We start from the raw sequence: 20,382 nt of genomic DNA on the forward strand, positions 1-20,382 counted from the left end.
GAGACTTACTGACGTAATATACTGGATGCTATGATCCTTCCTGCTCTCGTACTAGTACTGCACTAACTGCTGCTTCTGTGACTGATAGGTACAAGAACAGTGGCTCTCCTGGCTCTGGCTTCGACAGGAGTGGTGGAGTGCTGAGATAACGTTTTAGCTCCTGAAATGCTTTCTCATGATCGTCCGTCCACTCAAATCTTTGGCTTTTTCTGAGTACATCATAAAACAGCCTGCATCTGTCCGAAGACCTGGATATGAACCTGTTCAGGGCCGCCACTCTTCCAATCAGACGCTGGACGTCTTTCGGTTTCTGTGGAGACTCCAGCTGCAAAATTGCTTTGATTTGCTCGGTGCTGGCCTCTATCCCCCTCTGGGTCACCATATACCCCAGAAATTTCCCACTGGATACTCCAAAGGTGCACTTTGTAGGATTCAGCTTCATTTGGTATTTCCTGAGGGTATTGAAAGTTTCTGCCAGGTGTTGGTGGTGTTGCGAAGCCTGCTTCGATTTGACGACCATATCGTCTATGTACACTTCCATAGTGTGGCCTATTTGCTCTTTAAACATCATATTTACCAGCCTCTGATAGGTAGATCCTGCATTTTTCAGTCCAAAAGGCATGACATTATAACAATAGATACCTTTCTCAGATCTGAATGCTGTCTTTTCCTGGTAACTGGGGTGCATTTTTATCTGGTTATATCCGCTCCAGGCATCTAGGAATGTCAGCATCTCGTGCCCTGCAGTGACATCCACTATGGCATCTATGTGTGGTAGTGGAAATGGATCCTTTGGGCAAGCTTTAATTAAATCCGTGAAATCGACGCAAACCCTCCACTTGCCATTCTTCTTCGGAACCACCACCACATTAGACAACCATTCTGGATACTTTACCTCTCGAATTTTTCCTGCAGCAAGCAGGTTATCTACTTCTTTGTTTATGACCTGGTTCCTTTCAGAAGCAAATTTTCTTCTTTTCTCACGCACATGAGTTTATAGCTTGGATCCACACTTAGCTTGTGAGTTATCACACTTGGGTCTATCCCTATCATATCATCATGTGACCAAGCAAAGCAGTCTATGTTAGTTCTCAATAACCGAACAAGTTCTTCACGAATGTTACCTGTACATTCAGATCGAATGAGCACAGTTCGTTCTGGATGCAGCGCGTCCAGGGTGACTTCGTCCAGCTCTGCCTGCTGAGGCTCAATGTACTCGTCCTGGATGCGCTGGCTCTGTAATTGCTATGCGGGCGAGCCGTTTGTTGACTTCAGAGCCACCTTGTAGCAATCCTTAGCTTCTTCCTGGTCCCCTCGTATCTCTTGCACCCCCCAAGGCGTTGGAAACTTCAGACATTGGTGGTACGTTGAGGGAATTGCTTTCATCTCGTGGATCCAAGGCCTGCCAAGGATCACATTGTAAGTAGAGGGTCCGTCAATATGTTTCGTCACTGAAACCAACCAAGGGAACTGCCTTCTTTGCTAGATCTTTCTCAGTGAATCTCATGCCTTTGAGTGTCTCTAACATGATCAAGTTGACGGAGCTTCCGGTATCCACCAGGATCTTCCTCACCTCGCAATTTCCTATGGGAAGCGTGATGATTAGGGCATCGTGGTGCTGTTCTGGAGCAGACCCTGCGTCTGTTTCGTTAAAGGTGACTGACGGCAGATTCTGGCGATTAATCCTGCATGAGCTTTCTGGTCTCTCTCCTTTAGTTCTGGTTGCGTGCCTCTTAGCTGCTGAATAGGTCAGCCCACATAGCTCTGATCCACCTGTAATAACATTCACAGTTCTAGTGCAATGAGGAGGAGGGGATGGCAGAACCTGATTCGCTGAGTTTACTCTGGTTGTGTTTCTGGGTAGGAGGTGATCCAGGTTTCCTTGGTCATAGTGGAATTTGACTTCCTTTCTGAGGGAGTGGCATTCATCGGTGTTGTGGGTATTGCTGCCGTGGAACTCACACTTCTTGCATGTGTCCCTGCTGCTGGGGTTTCCTTCTGGAAGTTTTGGCCATCTGACTCTGCGTCCCAGCTCCTTCAAGGCTTTGAATAGTCCTGCAATATTGGTAGTGAAACCATACTCACTTACTTTCGGAGGCAGATCTGCTTCACTCTTTCCTTCAGAATTTCCAGAAACTCTATTCACGCTCCTGATGTAGGGTTTGGGTCTTTCACTCTTCTTCTCTACTGGAGCTTTTCGGATCGGGTCGAATCATAGATGCCTCGATTGGTGCAGAGTCTTCCTCCAATCTCATGACAGCAATTGCCTTTGTCTGTACTTCCTCAAAGGTGGTGCAAGGGTGCTTCGTCAGATCCTTGTAAAGATCTGAATCCTGGTGCAGTCCTCGGCGGAAGGCTTGTATAGCGGTTGCTATATCACGTCTTGGGATAGCCGCCTTCTCCTTGTTGAATTTATTCAAGTAATCACGGGTGGACTCCTCGAACCCTTGCACTATCCGGTAGAGGTCACTGGTCTGCTTCTCCGGCTTTCTGCTGCTGGCGAACTGCTGGTTGAAGGCGTTGACTAGGTCGGCGGTGGATATGCTCTTGTTTGGCGGTAAGCCGACGAACCACCGCAAGGTCGCTCCCCGGCTGTGGTTGATCCGAATCCCTTGCACATACAAGCTTCCAAGCTTCCTTTAGAGATCCAGTTGCGATTATCACCATCATTTTCTGCTTGTAGTGGTTGATATGGTCAAGTGGATCTGTGGTCCCATCATAGAGTGTCATAGCTGGCGGCATACATCCTTTAGGAACTCCGACTAGGGCTATGTCGTCCACGAAAGGTGAGTCTGCGTAGCTGTCTCTGGTTGCTTTCTCCAACGGACGGGCTACGCCTGGTATCCTATACATCAACTCCCTCAGCTCCGGTATTCTTTACTCAAATGAATTACCCGCTCCCCGCAAGAGGGTTAGAAAGCGAGAAAGAACCGGCGGGTGTACCTCCTAGCCGGGTGCTCCGAGAAAATTGGCATGGTCTTTGGGGACCAGTTCTTGGTGTTGATCGATTATGGATCCAGGCTGTCATCCTGGTGTCTGTTGTAATCCTCCGATCCAGGCTCCACTGGTGAACTGGTTGCAGGATGGAATTGCTGTATTGAGGACAGGTCCAGATTGCCATCCTAGTGTCTGGTGTGCGGGGGTACCTGAAAAGGGTGGAAGGTCAGATCCTGACGGGGTGCTAAACAAAGCGTTACCTGTTGTCTGCTGTAGACTGGGTGGATTATCAAATGATAGGCATCCCAATCCTCTGGGCTCAATTGGCTCGCTGGGTGCTACTCCTGTAAGTTCCAGTCTGGTGACTAGTTCTGATGGAATTGATCGACTCGACCCTCCACCGCTGGTTCTGGTAGGAGCCTCTGGTGCTGATGTTGGCTTGGTCTGGATCTCTGCACGATCGAGCAATCGGGTTCGGTTGTCCTTCCTCGATCCTCGACGACCGACGCAGAGTGTCCATCCTCGAATCATCACCGCAGACGGATCGGAAACGCGAAGATCCTCGCCGGAGAACTTCTGGCGCCGAGCCTTCCGGGTCGACTTACGGATACGCTTCACCTCTGCCGGGTCGCTCTCCCTCTTGTACTTGGATCGACCAGGATGCACTCGGGCGCCTTTGGAGTTTGCGGTGGCTTCTGAAGCTCGGGCATGGCTCTGGTTGACATGCTGACGGGGATCGTCTGGCCGACGCCTGGGGTGCATCGATCCGATCTGCGGATGCGTAGTAAGTCCGCTCCGGAAGAACGGGTGACATACCGGCAGGCCTTGGAAGGATTAGGCGGTTCCAGACATTGTGACGGCTGGTTCGGTTTTGCAAGGTTTGGCTATAGAAAATGTTCACTATGCCCCACGGTGGGCGCCAAATTGTTTTGGTAAAAATTTACCGGTTATGAATAAGTTATGTGAGTGATAGTGAATATTCTAAATGCCAATTATGGTTTAATTGCGACGATAGGAACAATGAAAGAAAGACAAACGAAAAAAATGACACGGGGGATTTTTGGTGACGCGGAAAACCCGGTGTGGGAACAACCGCGGGGGGAATCGGAATCCCGCCAACTTTGCACTATAATCGATGTAAAATGCCCAAGTAAGGAAATACAAATGTTATGTTGCTAGATAATTATCGCTAATTATCGATGGATTTTGAGGAATGAAGTGTTGCTCGAGGTTACTGTTGAATGCCTTGAGGGTTTCTCTTTTCATGCTTATATAGTTGTTGAAATCAGACCTAGGGTTTTTGAGCTGCTTCTGCTTCTGCTTCTGTTGCTAAATTCCTAGTCAACTCCCTAAGGAATAAGGGTTAGTTGTTGACTTAGTCCTTATCTTCTTTTGCACGTGGGCTTTTCAATTTACACAATTTGTGCTTGTTTACTTTTCAATCCCATGGTCCCTTTGTGCCACATCACTAATCCCCTTTTCTTCCCATCTTCCAATAACCATATGCCACGTCGCCTAGTCCTCTCGCCACTTTCTCTGCCAATAATATGACGCCACGTCGCAGGTGATAAATAGTATTTTTTATCCATAACAATATTCTTTCCCTTCTAATTCTTCATCAAAATGTAGTACAAAGTATTTTCATTGGTAAAGGCAAACGACTGAAGGGAATAAGCTTTTAAATGACTAACAACGAATGTTGTACCAAAAAAAAATGACTAACAATGAACGTGGTCTCGTATAGTCGAGTTGTTACTTTACTCGGGTAGATACATGGAACATACAATGGGTCAAGCCCTGAATCTTTCCAATGTTTATATTTTGCTCCATTTGGTGTGACTTGAGATACAGAATAATTGGCAGTGCCTCTATATTTAGAGCAAAATTGGCCTACAATCCACATTAATACTGAACGAATCTCATTTACGTATCATGAATACTATCCTTGCTAAAAGCCACCTTTCTAGGGAGTACAAATGAAGCACACAACATCAACTTTCTTGGTGCAACTCGGCGAACACGACGCATCTCAACAGAAAAAGCCGCTTCTCCTAAAGCAACTCTTACTCTCTGCATCAACATGTCACACAGAAAGAACGCAAAGATAATAGGATTAGCATTTAGCAAGGCCACACAATCACAGAAATGGAAGCATGCAGGATGCACATGTTATCATGCTCAGGAAACTTCTTTTAACATAGACATAAAAATCATGATTACTTTCATATGCTGGTGATAGTGTCAAACCTCGTGGAAATCAAATTCTGGGTCTTCAGCACTTGAAAACCCGTAAACGTGGATTGTCGGAAAGGTCAATTTTCTGTCACTTGGCTTGTTCTCGAATATGCCCCGAAATGCATCTGCAAAGTTCAAATTGAGAAAAACGTGTTCTAGTTTGAGAGAAATTAAAACCCTACAATACAACAACAACAAAAAGATGACGCTTTTGGAAAAACGATGGTTCCTCGCCTTACGAATAAAAATGAAACTGGTAGTAAAACTAATAGTCACATCATATGTCCGCTCCAAAGTACTACAGTGTTGTTACAACTGCTAACTTTGCTTAACTTCTGCTCATAAGTTTCTGTGTTCCACAAGATCGTACTGAAAGTAGAAACACAACTTCCATGGCAGTCCCTATGCTTGTGGAGCACAGTGTACTTGAGTCCAAGAGAACAGGGATCAAGGATTGTAGGGTAGAGCTGCAAAAAATTTAAAAGAGAACTACTGAACATTAATATTGTCCTTATTTGACTTTGGTGGTCAAACTATGTCACCCTACCAATATTTTCTCATATTTCACAAGTCACAACATTATAGAGATGATAAAACCCCTTTTTTAATAAATTACGCATTGCAGATATCTCATTTTTCTTCTCTTGATGTATTTGGAAGAATTAGTTGTCAAAGTAGACACGGATTAGCCACCAAAGTCAAACAATGGCAACAATAAATTTAGGATGGAGACAGAGAGATTTGGAATGGAGGTAGTCACTCGTAGCTACAAAAACATTACTCCGTAACTAATTACTGGGTACAAAATATCCCGTATAAAAAGATGCAACAGTTTCTATTCCAAATACCTTAAACTCTAAAGTTTGCTACACATTCCTTACAAGTGTGAATAATTGTGTGATGGACGGTTACTATTGAAACCGTAAGGAGGATACAATGATACATTACTAAAGGGATGTTTGGTTGAGGGTCTCAAGAAATGGAAAGGGTCTAAGGGAAAACCTAATAATTATTCCCTTTGTTAGTGTTTGTTTCATCCCTTCAATGAAACCCTCTACCCTTTTTCCTTGTTTGCTAACCCCCGCATTCATCTACACTTTCATTACCCAATCCAACACAAGATTGCCAACGAACCCCACCTGACCATCTAGCCACCGAACCTCACCTGACACGACTTGACCAGAAACGACTAAACAAACCACCGAACCTCACCTGACCACCCGAACCCCACCTAGTCACCTAGTCACCTGACCACTGAACCTCACCTAATACCTAGCCACCACGGAACCCCATCTGACCGTCTAACCACCAAACCCCACTACCTAAACGCCTGACTGAGCCAGCTAGCCACTGACTCATCCAACAACTTTACTCCAGCTGACACAACCACCTACACCGCTAAACGCCTGACTGAGCCACCTAGCCACTGACTCACCCTGTCACCCAACCACTTAACCCCACCTGACCTCACCACTTAGCCATCCAAAGCTACCTAATCACTAAACCCCACTTGACTCAAAAACCTGACCACTTAACCCGAGCCACCTAGCCACCGACTAACCCTAATCATACAGTTTGATATTTTTGAAAACCAAAGAGTCGCCAAAGGAATCGAGGGGTATATCATTACCTTTCTAAATCAGAACCAAACAGGCGTCTTGATTCTTTTCCATAACCCTTATGTGAACCAAACTCCCCGTAATGGTTTAGAAACAGATATCTTTCAACGGTTCCAACTTGAAAGATTCTATCCGGGTGGAAAGTCCATCTCTCGTCAGACAATTATGTGAACTAAGGTTTCAGTTACCAAAAAATCTAAATTCTATTGTCATAAACCATAACCTCTGTTGCTCAGACACAGGTATGGGTGTCGGATCCTGATACGGATGTGAGTGTCGGGTAATCCACGATGAGAAATTTAAGGGAAAACCATAATTTCTCAAAATAAAGCTGCACTTCGGTCATTTTCTACAGTACTTGCTTTGTTTTGGCAAGTGAGTAAAGAAGACGAAATGGAAAAGATGACTCATAACAAGCACAAGTCAAGTAAAAGGTAAGTTCAGATTCCAGAAAACAGACCTAGAAATTCCACAGCATCATTTGGCAAATTCATTACAACTTGTGTGATAGAGTGAGCGTTATTGTTTGAGAAAACAGTTTCAATAAATCTTCTCCCATCCATGTTATATACCTAAAACCAAAAGTAAAATGAGTGAAGGTTAGCAACAGTACTCTCCATCTGATTAAACTCGAGTGTCATCTGACTGTTACAAATTTTCGACCTTTATATAAACGCAATCTTTAGCTTGCATCAACAACTCCCCCATGAATCTATATGACTATAGAACAAGACTGCCAACAGATGCCAAATAAGCATGGTAAGAAGCTCCTAGAGTCATTCATTCTTAATCCTATATACTCCATACTTTCCACCAAGGTTGCCAAGTCCAATATCAATATGTAACATCCAATAGGCCATGTGTACTTTATCGAGTATCTGACCATAGATTTTAAGCAAACGCCCTAATATAAATACAAGCAAACCCATTCGCAACTTATTGGGGGTTGAGAAACTTCAGTAACCTTGATTTTCACAGATCTAGCATGAAGTTTCCTTCAACTTTATCTAGCATTAGATACTTATGAACTAACACATCCATTGTAGAAGTACAGTATACAACCTGGCAAGGACTCACCACAACAAGTGAATTAGACCATTCTTGGATGAAAGAAATGTAAAACCTACTCTTTCAATATCAGCTCCTTGTTTTTTGTTTCCATAATATTTTTGCCAGGGGTGAAGAGAAACAGGTAGATCAAGGGAATTAACACAAGCTATCCACTGGCAGACACTACAGCAAGTGTTCAGAGAAAGTGGATGGTATGTCAGAAGTTGAGACTGTATACCTTTATCTTACTCCCAAGCTTGTTCAGGACACAATTTCTTTCGAGATAATCAACAGCATTTGGATTCAAATCATTAGCGTAGACACGTTTCACTTTCTTTGCTGCAGATATAGCAATTGGACCAACTCCAGAGAAAACATCACCTGTAATTTTTGGGACAAGAAAGTTAAATTACTTTAATTTTGGAGTCCAGTCCATAAAGCACGCATGTAAAACATATTTTATAGCCTAAGAAGGCAGGCCAGTATAATAAAAGATAAAACAACCACCCACAAACATGGCATGCACATGAATTTGTTGTGGCGTGCTGCCTTGTATTTTATGTCGCGTGAGCAACAAACTAAATATAGATTTCTTTGTCGGACTTTTTTTTCAAAGATTTATTCACTCGCCAGCGAAAAAAGTAATCCCTCTGGCAATTTGACCCTTATAGCACATGCCTCGTGAGTCGTGACCTCCCCCCTCCCTCTTATGAATTTCTCTTTACCACTTACCTAATACTCCTTTATGTCCGCCTTGGAAAATGTCCATTTTCTAATCCCTTTGTCCTAAGTTCCATCTTTTTCACTCAATTTCGTTATCAAACTCATCTTTTCTTTTAACCCAGAAGATAAAGAACCCTACTTTTGTAACTAAAGTGGCGTGCATAAATATTTAGAAAAACTAATCTATTCGATCTCAAAAACTGAGGGAGGGCAAGAATCGTGTTTTTTAGCAGAAACTATTTTTGCAGTGGTGTTTGGCAAAATAAGGTCTTATAAGATAGTGCCACATAGTCACATAAAAAAAATATTAAATATAAGATCTTAGGAGTAGTTGTTTGCAATAGATTTATTATTATATAGAGCCTACAAACTTCTAAGAACATAAAGTATCACATCCGTGAAAATCAAATTTAGGAAATATATACTGAAGTCATAAAAAAAAGCACTTAACGTACTCTGCATCTCGCCCTATCAAGGAATCTTGGAGAGCTGATTATTCCTACTTCCTCCACCCCAAGACGATTGCTCACCTTTCCAATTTGGTTTGACATAGAATACATAAATCAATTACCCTGTACTATATTTGTAGGTTTAACTGATGAATTTTCTTAATTTCACAACACTTCCCCGGAACAAAAGGCAACCCATAACAAAAGTTGTACTGATAACTTTGTCATTTTACCCTCTACCAAACTAAGGTAATAATTTCAGTAAACCATGAATCGCTTATAGCTGCCACTGCAAAGTATTCCCTTTTAATATCAAGCAGAGATTTATAAGGATTTCTACTCTCAATCAATAGACTCTGTTTGTAAATATGTAAGAAGAAATATGCGGGTGATGATTTAAGTTTTTAGGATAGAAGTTATGTTGAAAGATACTCCCAGACACCACGTGACAGCAATATAATACATAATCTAGAAAGCTACCCATTTTTCAGGAATTAGAGGCTTAGAGCTAGCACATTATTACTGACACAATAATGGTATAAACAAAAAAAAAAGGACATGTAATGATCATGACCAATATGAAGTGTACATACATAGCACATCACTACTAGTAAAGGAATTTACGAGCCTCTGTCTTTCAGTAGCTAACCTTGAATTCCAATACCTGCATTCAGTTCAAAGAAAACAGAAAATGATGTTTCGTGCCAGACTAATGCCTTTACTATTAAGAAACCAACATATGAAGGGGTCCTAGAACACATATCAGTCCAATGTCCATCACTGACAGAAGTAATTATTCACACTGAAATACCTAAATCAAAAGAGCCATGGCAGATGTATGGCAAAGCAAAATACTTACACGGTGGCAAGGTCAAGTTGGAAACGCAAACCATTCTCGATGACAGTTGTAGCAAGGGAATGATTTCCAGCTAGGACCTCCAGCTGCATTGTTCTGTAGTGATTACTGATAGCTTCAATTTTATTCACAACTGTTTGAATTTTTGGTTTATTTTTGTCAAGGACCACCTGAAACCAAACGCTACTTCTCATTCTGCCGATTACTTGAAAAATCAAGGAAAAATAAAATTAGATCCCACAAGTCACCTTTGCAATAGCTCTTTTGAATGGTAAGTGTTCATCTTTTAAGTTCAGGTGTGCAACATGCCCAACACTTTCAAAAGCAGAAAGAATAATCATGTCTTTTGGCAACAATGCTGATAAAATCTGAGGGAGCAGCAAAAAAAAAAAAAAAAAAAAAACAAGAGAGAACTTCCATTCAGTTAAAAAAATCAATAATAACCTCATATCACATCACTGCAAGAGTACATAATATAAAGGGAGTTGCTAAATCCTACACACAGATTACTAAATCCTACACATTTTTTCCTAATTTTTACGATTTTATCCCTCACATTTCTCACCCACAAACAAACTTAGAGAGAGAAAGGGAACTGACAAAAAAAAAAAAAAAAAAACCAATGCTAGCCATCAGTACACCACCACCCCGACCACCCCCCTCCCCTGCCTCTCTCCCCAGGTCCGACCACCTCCTTTCCCGACACACCCAAAACCGGCACCCACCTACAACCACCACCAGCGATGTCCCAACAGAACCAACGCTGTCTCCCCTAAATCCGGCGCCCAAATCACCTAAACCACCGCCAGATCCACCGCGCCCTCTTCTACAGACTCCGTGACAACGCCCTTCTCCATGGCCACCACCATCGACGCCGTTTGACCGCCCACAACCACCCCTTCAACCACACAAACCCTAATTTTAAAAAAGAAATCTTTTCATGATAAAAAGTTATTAAATTTAATCAATTAAAAGACGTATATTAATGAAATTTACAAAAAAACGTAAAAATTACTTGTGGTTTATGCGAATTAAGGTATGTAATTGTCAAACTACTAGCAAATTGGTTAGGTTTGGGAGGGACAGAAGGGAGAGAATTTTTTTTTTTAAGAGTAAGGGTAGTGGTGGAAAAAACAGGTAAAGTGTGTAGGATTTAGTAAAAACATGTGTAGGATTTAGCAATTACGAATATAAAGTGTCAGCGGTGTCACCCAAAAGGCCAACAACAACAAGGGCTCGCACAAATTGCAGGGTCAGAGGTTGTCGAATGTAAGCAGCCTTACCCTTGTAGCAACACAAAGAAGTAGAAATTGACCGAAAATGAAGATTATGTCAAAATCTACGTCGAATGACGGCTACTTTGCATAATCTCGTGAGTAATTTTGCTTTACTCCATTATAATCCAGAACCAAAGAATAACGAGTCTTTGGCTACAACTGAGATCATGGGATAAAAACCCTCGTACTCAAATTTCAACAAGCCACCACTTTCAGAGGATTCATTTTTACATTTCTCCACTTGGTCTGGGACCTTCCAGTGGAACTATATGAGCCAATGCCCCGTAAGAAAGAGAGATAGTGTTCATGACACATAAGCATAGCACCAAAATAAATATGACAAAGAGAACACTATGAACCACACACAATAGAGAAGATACATGCACACATACCTCATCACCTGGCCAGTAATCATAAAACAAGGTCAGGTTACACCTAACAAGCTCGAAACATGACTTTAAATCTTCATTAGAACAATCATTTAGGAGTGCCTGTAGAATACAATAAAAATGTTAGGGAAATGGAAAGTTATACAGCTTGATATGGACATTCAAACTAATCATGCTAGTATGTTACTTTCATCTGCATACAAGTATAAACACATTAATAACCAAAAATATCTCTGAACTGTAGGGATAATGAGACGACAAAGCTCGTAAGCGACTCGTCGGCTCGGTCAAAGATCGTCAAAGCTCGGCTAGTGCTAGCTCGGCTCTAGTTCGGGCTCGGCTCGAGAACTTAACGAGCCAAGCCGAGCTATCGTTGGCTCGGCTCGAACTTTTGTGATTAAATAATATCTGGCTTTTATTTAATAAAAATATGTCATCATAATTATATCTTTGTATCGGCATATCAAATGTTCTCATTCATTTGCCCAATATTTTTATATTTAACCTTTGAATCAGAAAATATAGGAAGAAAAAAACAAAAAAATAACAATTATATATAGGCTCGAGTTGAACTCGAATTCGGCTCGAGCTCGGATTTAAACTCGCAAGCTTGATAATGAGCTCAATTTTTACAAGCTCGAGTGAGCTCGAGTTTTGTTTCATGAGCACAAGCCGAGCAAGGCCAAGCTCATACTCTGTTCGGCTCGGCTCGTTATCACCCCTAATCCTGACTGTGACATTGTAGTGGAGACACAAAATTCAAGTTGCCAAATTCTAAAGTGGTTGGTGAAGGTTCACAATGTAGCAACTGCTTGATCAACCTTCCAGTAAGAAATTAAAATGCCCAAAAGCACACAATCAACATCCTAAGCAGCTCCATGTTCACGACTAACCTCTTTGTGTGGAAAAAACATCTACATTAAATTACCACAAAAGGACAATAGATAAAGGCATTTAACAAAGCACGTGAGAGTACAATTCCAACCAGCACTTAACAGGCAGCTTCCAATAAATCAAAAAGGTTATTCACTGCCACAAAACTATCGCACCCTCTACTCAACAATGATCGTCCTACTTTCCAAAATTCCTCACAAATTTGAAAAAGAAGATCATTCTTGAACGGAAGGTGTATTACATGGTAGACCTACTGAGCATGAGCACATTCTATGAACAGCTGAGCAGATTATAGCCACATAAACACAACAATTAACCGAGCCAAGAACACGAAAAAAGGTCAGAAATTTATCACCTTCACAGCTTCAGGAAGCTCATCGATCTTTCTACCAGCACACTTTTCATCCAAAAGCAACAACCTAGTCGAACCTCTCCACTTCCTTCCCTTGAACTCCTCCCCTAACAGTGTACTCATATCATCACCATCACCAACATTTGCCCCCTCCTCCAAAACCTCAACAGCAATATTCCTCCTCCTCCTCCTCCTCTCCATTCCCGTCCCCTTCTCTCCTTCGACATCACTCCCCTCCCCCTCCTTCCCTTTCTTCTTCTTTCTTTTAGTCGGCCTCGAAATCTTAGCCAAATTCCTAAATTTCACAAACCCTTTAGCATTAAACTCATTAGCAAGCTTATCCCTATACAAAACCTCACTCAATTCATCCCCATCCCCCTCAGCTTTCCCATAAAGCCTCCGGCTTACCGCCTTTTCAACCCCATCTTCCTCGCCACCTTCCACATCCTTACCAACCCTAATCAAATCAACAACCTCTTCATCAACCTCATCACCAGGAACCCTAGCAATATTCGGAACCCGAGGCCAATTCAACAAATGCCCTCTAATCCTATTCTCTATATCATAACACTTATCAGACGGCACTCGAATCGCCGAAATCTCATACACCCTAGTAAACTGACCCTCATCAAAGGGAGCCACTTTCTCCTCATTTTCACCCTCATTTACAAATTGAGGGGTGGAATCAATAAAAGGGGTTTTGCAGGATGTTAAGGGAGAAATACCTTTTCGAAGAGAAGGGCCATAAGTGGCGGCTGCAGCGGTGGTTGCCGGAGAACGGTGGCAGTATACGGTGGTTGTGGCGGCGGCGGCGGCGGTGTGGAGGAGAGAAGAAAGAGAAGGGGTGTAAAGGATGAATTTAGGGAAGTGGGTTTGAGAGAGTGTGAGAGTTTGGTGACGGATTACCATCAATTTTGATAGCATTTCATGGAAACAGATATAGTGTGTGTAATTGTGCAATAACGGCGGTATTTCATCAATGTAAGGGTTGTGGATAGACTTGTCAAATGGGTTAAACGGGCGGGTTACAGGTTCGGTCATTTCGGATTCGGGTCAGGTCTATTTCGACTTTGAAAAAAACGGGTTTAAACGGGTCGGGTTTCGGGTCGGGTTTAGTGTCAAAACGGGTCAGATTAACGCATTTTTAAAAAAAAAATCTTTTTTTTTTAAATTCTACCTATAAACACATAATTATTCTTAAATTTTTATTATTATCTAGTTTAATATATGATATTAGTATGATTAAATATTTTTTGCTTAATATTTTCAATATCACATCGTTATACGAACGGGTCGATACGGGTTTCGGTTCGGGTAAAAAACGGGTCGATCAACATCTTTTACTGTCATTTTTTAAAACTTCTTTTATGTCGTAATTCCTACCATTTATACGTTTTTTCTTCTTTTGCTCGTCTTAATCAACTTAATTGTCATCATTCTCGCCATCACCACCTCATCATCATCATCATTACCCTAACTAACTCGTTAAGTACGACAGTGAGGCTCAAATAAGATGGCAATGATGACGTGGCAAGTGATCCAAGGTGATGAGGTGGCAGTGTTGACGTGGAGTGCGGCTTCACGTAATACAATGAAAGTGACGGTGTGGCACATATTTCAAAGTGATGACGTGGCATGTGATCGAGGTGATGACGTGGCAGTGCCGACATGGAATGCGGTTCGATGTAACACGGTGAAAGTAATGGTGTGGCATACACTTCAAGGTGATGACGCGGCATGTCGCCTGAAATGATGACATGGCAGTGCTGACATAGAATACGGATCGACGTAATATGGTGAAAATAACGACGTGGCACACACTTTGATGTGATGATGTGGCATATGGTTCAAGATGATGATGTGGCCTTCCGTATATATACATATCTTTCCTTAAAATTTTACTTCGTATTAGTCAATACCTATTTGACATTATCAATTTTAAGGAAGATATATTGCCTTGACCCAATGGTCAACCCGTTATGGGTCGGGTTTCGACCCGCTATTTACAGTTTAAAACGGGTTCGGGTATTTTTTGTGTCCGGGTTGTTAAAACCGGGTTGTTTGCGAGTTATTTACGGGTCGGGTCAGGTTTTGACAGGTCTAGTTGTGGACTATGGTCTTGACTCTTGTGGTTTGTGGAAGACGTTTTTGTAAGTTTATATTGATAAGTTTAAATAGTGTGATAACGAGTATGTATACGAGTATATATGTACACAATGATCTCAAGTATATTTGAATAATCAAAACAAAAGTAATGATTATTAAGTAATATAGTGTTATAAACGACATGAAAAAGTAGAAAACACGTTACATTTTTCTTTAAAATCTTCAATTAAATAAGTATACATCAAGTTTAAAATATAAATTATGACTAACTAAATATTACTTTTAGTTAAATATTATATATGTTAGATTTTAAATACTTTGAAGTGAAACCTCGGAAAATAATATTTGAGAAAGTTCAACCTATTTTATTTAGGTGTAAACTCTTAAACATCATTATATATAGTTGTTTAAAAAAAAGGTGCAAATTTCTTATAGATATGTTTGACCTATAGCACATGCAACACACAATCAAAACATTTGAATAAGTTAAGTTTGGACCCTATATGTTTGATACATAAATATCACAAGTTATACATAAAAAAATTAAAAATTACATAAAATTATATATTCACATAATTTTGAACAAATATTAATTGATTTGAAACATAATGTATTATGAAAGAATAAATTTTATTTTTATTAATTCGATATTTAGTTAGTCACAAATTTATTTATAAAACGTTGATCATGCATAATTAATTACCACTTATTAGTTTTAATTAAAATTGTATGTATTTTATTTTAAAACATTGAAGTTAAACCTAAAAAAAATAAATTTGAGAAAAAATAATTTATCTTTATTTATAAGTAAAAATATTAAAGATCATATATGAATTATATTATTTTTCTTCAATTATAATAATAAAATTTTAAAACAGGTCGCGCGAAACGCGGGATACTACCTAGTGTTTGTTAAAACTAAGGTGTCGTTTGGTTCGTTATTTAGAAATAGAATGGATTGGAATGAGAAATCATAGAAGTATGGGGTTTCAACTTCATACCTATTTATCAGGTCACATCTTTAAAAAGGAAAGGAAAAAAATCATTATAACAATAATAACACAGTTTATACTAAATTACTAATCCATCTTCTTCAACCCATTACCCATGTACTCCTTCATTACCCCTCACCAAACACAAAAACACCCTACCTGCCGCCACCCCCACCTTCCCCCTCATCAGTCATCACCACCCCTACACCCTCCCCACCACTATCTCCGGCGCCCTCCACCACTACGCCTCCACCCTAACCACCACTCCACACATGTCCTCTTCCGAACAGATGACCACCGCATCCACTCTCCACCACTACCACCAAAATAACGACCTCCTCGCGGCTTTTCCCACGAATCCCTCATCTGGCATTGTCTCAACTCCTCTTCTCTTCGTCAAACTAAATTAATAACATTATAGCAACATAATTCCATTTATCAATCACTAATCTCCAAATTCATACTCACATAACACCTTCAATTAACACAAAATTCCATTTATCAATCACTAATCTCCAGTAGTGACGGTGGTTAATCATTAATTCATCAAGCTAGAACTCTAATTTTGATGCAAGCGTGGAATCCATGGATATAAATGCACCACCACAGTGAGGAAGTCGACGTCGACATAGGTGATGAAGCTGATGTTGGCGACAACTTTGATGCGTCGACGCTGCGGTAGGAGTCGATGTGATGAAATTAATCAGTGTATTGCCGGAGGAATCCGTCAGTTAAGAAACGAAAGTGAGGGTGGTTTTGCGTAGGCCCGGCTTAGTGGTGGCGGGATGGTGGTCGGCTGGGCAGAGGGTGGTGTAGTGGTGATGGTTTGTCATGAAGGTCATTAAGGGAGTGGGAGGAATTAGGAAAGGAGGACATAAGGTTATTTAAAAAATAATGGAAATGACTTGATAGATTACCAGATTTTATAGGTTAAAAGCGACCTAAGTACATTATGGGAAGAGAAGGGCATTAGTATGTTTTATTTTGAGTTAAACGCAAGTTTGGATTATTGCGAGAAGATGAGCAATAGTTTGGATTATTCTTGTCAATTAACCCTTATAATTATTTAATAGTATAGATTTAAGGAGAAAAAAAGAAAATAAAACCAAATCAGGTACCTGAAATCTCATATGCTACTTTAGGTAACATTTCATTTCAGGTAGCTTATTTAGTTAAATAAGCTATTTGCCAAACACTTACAAAAGAAATAAGGTAGCTGAAATTTTGGTCAAATAAGTTACTTTGATCAAATAAGGTAACTGAAATGCATTGCCAATTAAAGCCAAAAATCATATTGTATCAAAATGGGATAATAAAACTGCGTGACTAGGGCCCTATTCTTTCTGGCTTTTTAGAGCTGAACTAAACTGAGCTGAACTTAATGGAGTTGAGCTGAACTGAATAGAGCCTAGCTGAACTGAACAGAATTGAACTGAACTTAATAGCGTTGAACTGAATAAGATGATTGGAGTTGAAGTGAACTGAAATAATAATAGTAATAATAATGATAATAATAATAATAATAATAATAATAATAATAATAATAATAATAATAATAATAATAATAATAATAATAATAATAATAATAATAATAATAATAATAATAATAATAATTTGAGAGGAGAGAGGAGAGGGAAGTGCGACTATCGTGAACCTACCCTACTGCCGTTCGCTGCTGCCTCTGCCTCTGCCGCCTACTGCCGCCACCATCAGCACCTTCATCAGCACCTTCCCACCGTCGGCGTTTGATCATCGGTGCTGGATTGTCGGTTGGGGTGTTGGTTTCGCGAATTAGGGCAGAAATTCTGCGATTTAGGGCTTCCTTTTCCGGTGAGTTGCCGCCGTTGGCTACCAACATCCACCCCACGTCGACCTTTAGACCTTACGTCGTCGGTCAGGGGAAGGTTTTGTTGGTCGTTTTCCGGCGAGGGTCTGCCTTTTGGAGGGTGTTGCAGTAAGTCATTTTTCTCAGGGAACCTTGTAGTCTGTCTACGACCGGTAAGCCTGCACCACCACTGCTGGGCCATCAGACCTCACGTCGCCGGTCCTTGACGTGGTGGCTGATGACTGCCTGCGACTTCCTATCACCGGTGAGTTTTCCATCTGTTTTTACCGTGAGTTCTTTTGTGCGTTTTTCTTTACCATTTCCCGTACTGCTGGTTGCTGCTCCTTGTCCTCCGTTGTCCGGCCACCTCTGCCGCTGCTGTTGGGTTGTTGTGTGGGTGTTATGGGCTAAGGCTGTTGTGGGGTGTGGGTTCCTTCTCGGCCGCCTTTGTGGCCGTTTTGGTTTTTGTTACGTTGATTATTGATCACCACCGGAGTGGGTGGTGCGTTGGTGGTCAGCTGGGCTGCCCTTTTGGTTGCTAGTAGCGGGTACATTTTGAGCTCTTAGCTGCTTGTGCGTGGTGGTTTCCGCTCAGGTGGTGTTTGTTGGTGGCTCTATAGTTTTCTTTGCAGGTTGGTGGTGTGTTCCTTCATGCCCGAGCTTGTACGGTACCATTGTCCTTTTTCGGGTCTTCATGGGGGTCGGGATGGTTTCGGTAAGGGCCTTACAAAGGCAGCTTGGCAGAAACATTTACAGGTCCGACATTGTCATGACGGTGCGTTGGACCTTACGCGTCGACTCTTTCGATAGTTTGTTGTTTATTCCAATGCCGAGAGTTCTTTGAGACGGATGGGGCTCTGGTTGTGTGGGGTGTGTTTTATGACCCGCACTGTTAGAGCAAGATGTCGGCATAGTCGGGGTGATTTTGTGATGCATCCGGAGTGTGTTGATGGCCTTTACACCTTCCATATTCATGGTATTCCGAGACCTTTGGCTCCTTCTACTTCGGTTTCTTCTAATGATAGTGTTGAGCTCGTTCAGTGGTCTATATCTTCGCTGGATCGTTTGTTGTCTTTAGGCCTTCGCACCGTGAAATCTATTCCTCCTAAGTGCCGTCTTGGGTTTGCTCGGGCTTTGAAAGGGGCCTTGGATGCGGTGTTTGATGCCCCTAGTGATCTCTCCGCCGGGTTCGTTTGCTTGTTCTACCACTTTGTTTGCTCAAGACTTTCGCTCCTCGGAGTAATCATGAGTGTCGGATTGCTATTCGGCGTCGGCATCGGAGGAGAGTATTGCGCTGTGGCTATCCTTGCTTGGGGGCACCCGGGGGGGGGGGGGGTTGCGGTTTGTTACGGGAGTGTTTTAATGAGGGTCCTTCTTCATTTTCTGTGGATGAGGATCTGGATTTGAGTGAGCTTAACCTCCGCCAATGTCGGTGAAAGATTTCTGATGGCCATTATACTGCTGCTGTACGGGTGCTTTCTTCCTCTGGGGTCGCCCCCTACTCCGATGCCACTCTCGTGGCCCTGCGTGTGAAGCATCCTGTCACCCCGCCTCCTTCATTGCCTCCTCTGTCTAGGGATCATCATCCTCTGGTCGCTTCTTCGGCTGTGGTCTTGGATATGATTCGGTGCTTCCCTCGTGGTACTTCCTGTGGGAGGGATGGTTTTCGTGCCCAACACCTTATGGATTGTTTGAGTGGCGCTGTTGTGGCTATCTCCGATGATTTGATCACTTCTATTACTAGGGTGGTTAATCTTTTTCTTGAGGGCCGGTGTCCTCTTCCTCTGGGTGAGTACATTGCCAGCGCCCCTCTCACGCCACTCGTTAAACCGGGTGGTGGGGTTCGTCCTATTCTTTGTTGGTACGGTCCGGGAGACGGCTTGTCTCTAAGGTAGGTGCTTCTATGGTTGGTACATCTTTATCTTCTTATTTTGATGGGCTTCTGGATTCGGGGTGGGTGTGTCCGGTGGAGGAGAGGCTATCTTGCATGCCTTGAAGAAGCTCATTGAGGATCGGGGGCTCGGGTGGGGCTTTCTATGTTCTTTGGTTGATTACTGAATGCGTTCAACCTTGTTGATCGTTCGACCATGCTTCAGAAGGTCCGCCGTCGTTGCCCGGCTCTCTCCCGTTGGGTGGAGTTTTGTTATTCCGGCCCGACCCGCCTTTTTATGGGAGCACCGCTTGTGGTCTTGTCGGGGTGTTCACGGTGATCCATTGGGCCCTTTGCTTTTCGCTTTGGTTTTGCATCCGTTAGTTTGCAAGATCCGGACACTTTGACCTCACTTTGCGGGCGTGGTACTTAGATGATGGAACCATCGTGGGTGATACTTTGGAGGTGGGGAAGGTCTTGGATTTGATTATGGTGGATGGCCCTCTTTTTGGATTGCATCTTAATGTATCCAAGACAGAGGTCTTTTGGCCTGTTGAGGATCCCTGAGTCGACTTCCGGGGTTTTCCCCTTCTATTTCTCGGCCATCGCGTGGTGTTCTTGTTTTGGGTGGACTTGTCGGTGCTTGTTCGATTTTAGCGGTGAGATTGTGGCGACGAGAGTAACCAAGACCATTGAGCTAATGGATTTGGTTGCGAGGATTGAGGACCCGCAATGTGAGTTGCTTCTTCTTCGAGTTTGTACTGGTATTTCCAAGCTTTACTTCTCACTTCGTACTTGCTCCCCTAGT

The 20,382-nt window shown here is 42.1% G+C and overlaps 1 protein-coding gene across 2 annotated transcripts; it reads right to left on the reverse strand.

The window, feature by feature from the left end:
• Positions 1-4,655: 4,655 nt before the first annotated feature.
• Positions 4,656-13,758, reverse strand: LOC141617320 (tRNA (guanine(37)-N(1))-methyltransferase 1-like). 2 transcript variants are annotated; one of them, XM_074434504.1, is made up of 9 exons: positions 12,785-13,758; positions 11,539-11,637; positions 10,118-10,237; positions 9,873-10,039; positions 9,607-9,677; positions 8,080-8,222; positions 7,252-7,363; positions 5,185-5,297; positions 4,656-5,007 (listed from the first exon to the last, which is right to left on the reverse strand). In XM_074434504.1, exons 1-9 carry the CDS (start codon positions 13,703-13,705, stop codon positions 4,861-4,863), a joined length of 1,893 nt encoding a protein of 630 aa, XP_074290605.1. In that variant the 5' UTR covers positions 13,706-13,758; the 3' UTR covers positions 4,656-4,860. The 2 variants fall into 2 exon arrangements, with proteins under 2 accessions (XP_074290605.1, XP_074290606.1); XM_074434505.1 differs by lacking the exons at positions 4,656-5,007; positions 5,185-5,297 and adding an exon at positions 5,318-5,639 and having other exon boundaries at positions 12,785-13,754.
• Positions 13,759-20,382: the final 6,624 nt, after the last annotated feature.

Source organism: Silene latifolia, chromosome X (genome assembly GCF_048544455.1).
Source record: "Silene latifolia isolate original U9 population chromosome X, ASM4854445v1, whole genome shotgun sequence".
NCBI lineage: Eukaryota > Viridiplantae > Streptophyta > Magnoliopsida > Caryophyllales > Caryophyllaceae > Silene > Silene latifolia.